Source organism: Macrotis lagotis, chromosome 1 (genome assembly GCF_037893015.1).
Source record: "Macrotis lagotis isolate mMagLag1 chromosome 1, bilby.v1.9.chrom.fasta, whole genome shotgun sequence".
In the NCBI taxonomy this organism is placed as follows: domain Eukaryota; kingdom Metazoa; phylum Chordata; class Mammalia; order Peramelemorphia; family Peramelidae; genus Macrotis; species Macrotis lagotis.
This window is the reverse complement of record NC_133658.1, coordinates 80,094,264-80,100,543: the sequence shown is the minus strand read 5'-3', so window position 1 is coordinate 80,100,543 and position 6,280 is coordinate 80,094,264. Positions and strand designations below refer to the sequence as shown.

Sequence of the window (6,280 nt, the reverse complement as noted above, 5' to 3'; positions counted from 1 at the left end):
GGCTCATCATCATCATCATTATCATCATCATCATCACCATCATTATAATCAGCATTGTTGTCATCATCATTGTTGTTATCATCAGAAACTACAAACCTTTGGCACTGATTATAATGCATTATGAACAAGATGGGACCAGCTATAGTATTTCTAGCCTTTTTGCAAGAAATTAATCTCTATGGTCACAGAATCATAGATTCAGAGCTAAAGTGGACCTTAGAGTTCATCTAGTCTATAATACCACAAATACACAAATATATGAGAACTTCTGGCACTTTGGCCATTTAAGAAAGAAATGGTCCAATGCAATAATTGATTGAATGCTTTTTTAAACAAACATTTTAATTTCAGAATGCTTTTTAAAATATAACTAAAATTATTAAATACATACAGAATGTATTGTACTATGAGAAGATAGAATTTTAAGACATGAACCCTTTGCTCAGGAAGTTTAAAATGCACTTAGGAGTAAAATCAGTGTCCCAAGTCAATGTAGTTGTAAGCTTTAATAGCCCAAAACTGCACTAAGATTTTTGGGACAGCTGATAATATTTTCCTCAAATGTTTGCTGATTTGTTTTGAATTTGGAAAATGAGTTGTACACATCAAAAGATAACTAAAGAGATATAAACAAGTAATAAAGACAGTAGAGGGAATACAAGTGTAGAAGAAATAAGAGATTATTGAACTGGGAGTGATCAGGAAAGGCTTCATGGAGGAGACGAATCTATGTTGAGATTTAGAAGGATGTATACAGTTTAAAGAGTAGGAGGGAAAACATGAAGCAATGTGAAAAGGCTATAATTTAAATAATATTTTTTGGGGTGTATAATGAATAATTGCATTAATATCCAGTTTCAATATTTAGTAATATTCAAATATGCAAGTGACTCTGTTTTCTCAAAGTTTATTATTACAGAGCAAGTTTGCTTGGTTTCATCATCCCAGAAAGACTTCAAGTAAAAACATCGGAATAAATGTAAGGCTATTCCTTGAGCAACAGCCTAGCTTTGTCCAGGGCTAGGGGTTTAGCACTAGAGGAATATAAAACACCCAAAAGGAAGAATATTCCCTTATTAAATTTATGGCCCTTGAATTGAACTATCGACATTTTCAGTTTGGAGGATGAGACTTTAATAATAATAATAATAATAATAATAATAATAATAATAATAATAATAGTGACAGCAAGAACAATAATAATGATAATAGCTAGCACTTTGCATATGCTATTTGATCCTATTTGGGCATTAAGTGATTTCAGAAATAGAAAGAAGTTCAGTGTCTATCACAGAGCATGTGTATTGTAGGTATTTAGAAAGATTTTAATTATTTTGAGTTTTATAATTTTCCCCCCATTCTTGCTCCCCTCCCCCACCCCCCACAGAAGGCATTCTGTTAGTCTTTAAATTGTTTCCATGGTAAACATTGATTTTAGTTGAATGTGACAAGAGAGAAATCATACCCTTAAGGAAGAAAAATGAAGTATGAGGTAACAAAATTACATAATAAGATAATGGTTATTTTTCTAATTTGAAGGTAATAGTCTTTGGTCTTTGTTCAAACTCCACAATTATTTTTCTGGATACAGATGGTATTCTCCATCACAGATATCCCAAATTTTTCCCTAGTTGTTGCACTGGGAATGAGCAAGTCCATCAAGGTTGATCATTACCCCCATGTTGCTGTTAGGGGTGTACAATATTTTTCTGCTTCTGCTCCTCTCACTCAGCATCAGTTCATGCAAATCCTTCCAGGCTTCCCTGAATTCCCATCCCTCCTAGTTTCTAATAGACAAATGTTCCATGACATACATATACTACAGTTTGTTAAACCCCATTGAAGGACAGCCACTTAATTTCTAATTCTTTGCCACCACAAACAGGGCTGCTATGAATATTTTTTTGTACAAGTGATACTTGTACAAAATGCCTTTTCATAATCTCTTCAGAGTATAGGCCCAGTAGTGGTATCACTGGATCAAAGGATATGCACATTTTTGTTGCCCTTTGGACATAATTCCAAATTGCTCTCCAGAAAGGTTGGATGAGTTCACAGCTCCACCAACAATGAATTAGTATCCCAGATTTCCCACATCCCTTCCAATATTGATCATTGTCCTTTCTGGTCATATTGGCCAGTCTGAGAGGTGTGAGGTGGTATCTCAGAGATGCTTTAATTTTCATTTCTCTAATAAGTAATGATTTGGAGCAATTTTTCATATGATTATAGATTGTTTTGATCTCCTCATCTGTAAATTGCCTTTGCATATCCTTAGACTATTTGTCAATTAGGGAATGACTTGGTTTTTTTTTGAAAATTTGACTCAGTTCACTGTATATTTTAGAAATGAGTCCTTTGTCAGAAATACTAGTTGCAAAAATTGTTTCCCAATTTACTATATTTCTTTTGATCTTGGTTACAGTGGTTTTGTCTGTGCAAAAGCTTTTTAATTTAACGTAATGAAAATTATCTAGTTTGTTTTTAATCATTTTCTCTATCTCTTCCTTGGTCATAAACTGCTTCCCTTTGCATAGATCTGATAGGTGAACTACTCCTTGATCTTCTAGTTTGCTTATAATATTGTTTTTTATGTCTAGATCCTGTATCCATTTTGATCTTACCTTGGTATAGGGTGTGAGGTATTGGTTTAATCCAAGTTTCTGCCATATCAAATTCCAATTTTCCCAACAGTTTTTATCGAAGAGAGAGTTTTTATCTCAGTAGCTGGACTCTTTGGGTTTATCAAACAGCATATTACTATAATCATTTCCTGCTGTTGCACCTAGTCTATTCCACTGATCCACCACTCTATTTCTTAGCCAATACCAGACAGTTTTGATGACTGTATAGTGGGTATTTAACAAATGTTTATTGAACCTGAGATTCAGGCAAAGAAAATTAGTGGCATGCAAAGTCAACAGCAGGCAATAGGACTCCAGATGCAGGAATGAGGTATTCTTCTAGCTCTTGGTAGTATCCAAGGAGCCAGACAAGATCCAAGGTCCTGAACAGCAGTGGAATGGGAATAAAATAATGAGAGGGACTCAGACGGGCAACAGTATGGATGGACATCCAATGACTGGAACTAGTTGATAAGGCAAGGCATTGTTGACAGAGGATCACTCTATGTTGTCAATAAAAGATTATTTAAGAGATCTATTATAGCTCATATTAAAGGCATCTCTTCCAAATGATGGGATGATGATACAGGATGGAAGAGAAGAAGGAAAAAACTTAATTCATATTTTGCTTCTTTTTTTTCTCTCCCAAGGAAAATTGACTTGGAGGCATAAAACATAGTGAATTGGGAACTAAAATGCTGCCTAGGTGAGGACATACTAAGGGTACATTTAGTTGCCCTCAATGAGTTCAAGTCATCAGTCTTGAATAACCACTTCATAATATAGTGAAAGGGCTGGTGGGTATAATTGCTGACTCTGCCAGTGATTTTTGACAAAGGATAATAAGAAAAGTCTTTAGAACAACACATGTGTCAGTTTTCAAAGGGAGGCTTCTTTAAATGATAATCTTAGGTTAATGAGCTTGACTTAGAATACCAGGATGAATTATTAAAGGGACTTTTTGGTGAGTGTTTGTAAAAGAAAGCAGAGGTTGTGATGAGCTAGAATGGCTTTATCAAGGATAACTCTAAGTGAGTCTTGTTTATTTTTTGAACAAGTTTTTCAAGATTTTTGGATTAAGGGAATGTCATAAATAGCAGAATTGCCTGAATGCATTTCAACATGCATTTTCTTTTAGGTTTTTGCAAGGCAAATGGGGTTAAATGGCTTGCCCAAGGCCACACAGCTAGGTAATTATTAAGTGTCTGAGACCAGATTTGAACCCAGGGACTCCTGACTCCAGGGCTGGTGCTTTATCCACTGTGCCACCTAGCCTCCCCTTCAACATGCATTTGATAAAATCTACCACAAAGTCCTTGTGAAAGATATGTGATAGAAAGAACATTCATTCATGAATTTGTTATTAGCCAATCTGGGTTTGAATCCTTGTTTTATCACTTACTTGCTATGTAGATTAATAAGTCTAATGAACTTTAATGGAGTACAAGCTCATTTTGAATAAATAAAACTTCATAGAAACCCAAAACATCAATGGAATTAAGGCTACATTAAGATAAAACTACAAGACAGAACTTTATGGATCAAATTGAGAGCCTAGAGGGCATTTTCCCAGAGAAAGGGAAGTTATTGTACTTTGTCCTGATTAGATTACATATGGAGTACTGAATTCTCAGAGCTATATTTATGGAAGATTAATGGTATCCTGGAACAAAGGGGTGACTTTGGCAAAAGAAGTAGAAACCATGTCATAAAGGTATTAGCTTAAGTATGAAGGGTTGCTTAGCCTGAGGTAGAAAAAAATTATATTGAGTTTGGGTGATAGAAAAGCACATTTAATCTTGCTTTATCCCAGAGGATGAAACTAGAAATGATGAGTGAGAGTTTCATGGAAACCAATTTTGATTCAATATATGGGGAAATGTTTTACTTTGGGAGGTAAATGAGCTCTTTATTCTGTAAATCTTTATCTTAAGTTGAAAAGACTACTTGCTGGAGAGGATTCCTCTTCAGGTAGGCATTGGATTAGAGGAAGTTCCTACATCTTGGAAAGTCTATAATTCTATCTGAAGAAGGCAATACCTCTCTTATGAGACCCAAGCTATACAAGCTCAGAGTGTGACTAGCATCAAATCTGGCTTAAATTTGAGCTGACATGCTATAGATTTCTGAATTCTTATATATATTTTTTGAATTGTGCTATATTGGCATAAGGAAGACAGAGTTTGCCAATTAGGGTTAATTGATTCCAACAATAGGAGTTAAAGGAGACAGGGAGTCAGGGGACTTGAATAATTATTATAGGTTTAAATAGATAAGCTTTAAGTCTAGAGTCTCTTTTAGATCTAATATTTTGTGATTCTTGGATCTTTGAAAAGCTCTCTTTTTATTTTTTTCAGGGCTGCCTTTATGTCTCGGTTTCTCAGACTGTAGATGAAAGGGTTAAGCATTGGAGTTATTATAGTGAAAATAACTGTGGCAGCCATGTCCTGAACTGAATAGGAGGATGATGGGCGAAGATAGATTCCCATGATAGCCCCATAAAAGAGAGAGACTACAGTGAGATGAGAACCACATGTGGATAGGGCTTTCTTTATCCCTTGAGCAGATGGAATCTTCAATACCTTGGAGAAGATGTAAGCATAGGAGATGGTGATACACATGAATGGAGTCATGAACACCATCCCACCCACAGTAAACACCATCAAGTCATTGATGTAGGTATCAGAACAGGAAAGCTTCAGGATGGGGTATGGGTCACAGAAGAAGTGGGGGATGGTATTGTCAGCACAGAAGAATAATTGAACCATGAGTAGGGTATGCAAGAGGGCATGTAGGTGAGTGATGATCCAAGATATCATCACTAAAATGATGCAGAATCTAGGGCACATGATAGTGGTATAATGGAGTGGCCGGCAGATGGCCATATACCGGTCATATGCCATAACTCCCAGGAGGAACCCATCCATGTTTATGAAAGTGATAAAGAAATATATCTGTACCATACACTCTACATAAGAGATAGATTTACTTCTTAATAAGTGGTTCAAGAGCATCTTGGGTATTGTGACTGATGAGAAGCAAATGTCGACAAAGGAGAGATTGGCTAGGAAGAAGTACATGGGGGTGTGAAGGTGAGCATCTAAGCCAATGGCCAGCAAGATGAGCAGGTTTCCAACCATAGTGACAAGATACACACACAGGAACAACCAGAAGATAATTTGTTGCTGTTCTGGAAACTCAGAGAAACCCAGGAGGAAGAATTCAGAAATACTGGTTCGATTTTCTCTGTTCATATCTATTGGAGTCAAAATGTAATTCAATAAATAATTCAGAAGGATGTCTTACATCAATTCAAAGACTAGCTTTTATGAACACAAATTTGTAATGTGTTTATTTAGCTGAACTTCATATATAGACAATAATTTTTACTGCTATAATTTTTAAAAATAATGTCTATTAAGACAGTGAAACATACCAAGATTAGTCAGGAAGGTAATCTTATGAAGGATATACTAAATGAAAAACAGGCTGAATGCAATATACATAATTGCATGGATCATAAAATCACAGATGCTCAAAATTAAAAGTAACCTCAAGGAGCAATGAATACAATCTATAGTTCAATAAAAATGACTTTTACACTATACTTGACAAGAGGTCATTGAGTAACTTCTGTAGATAGCTCATTCTACTTT

At 35.4% G+C, this 6,280-nt stretch overlaps 1 protein-coding gene across 1 annotated transcript; it reads right to left on the bottom strand.

The window, feature by feature from the left end:
- Positions 1-4,927: 4,927 nt before the first annotated feature.
- On the bottom strand, positions 4,928-5,887 carry LOC141511834 (olfactory receptor 1f45-like). Its single transcript, XM_074220872.1, has one exon. It carries the CDS (start codon positions 5,876-5,878, stop codon positions 4,928-4,930), a length of 951 nt encoding a protein of 316 aa, XP_074076973.1. The 5' UTR covers positions 5,879-5,887.
- Positions 5,888-6,280: the final 393 nt, after the last annotated feature.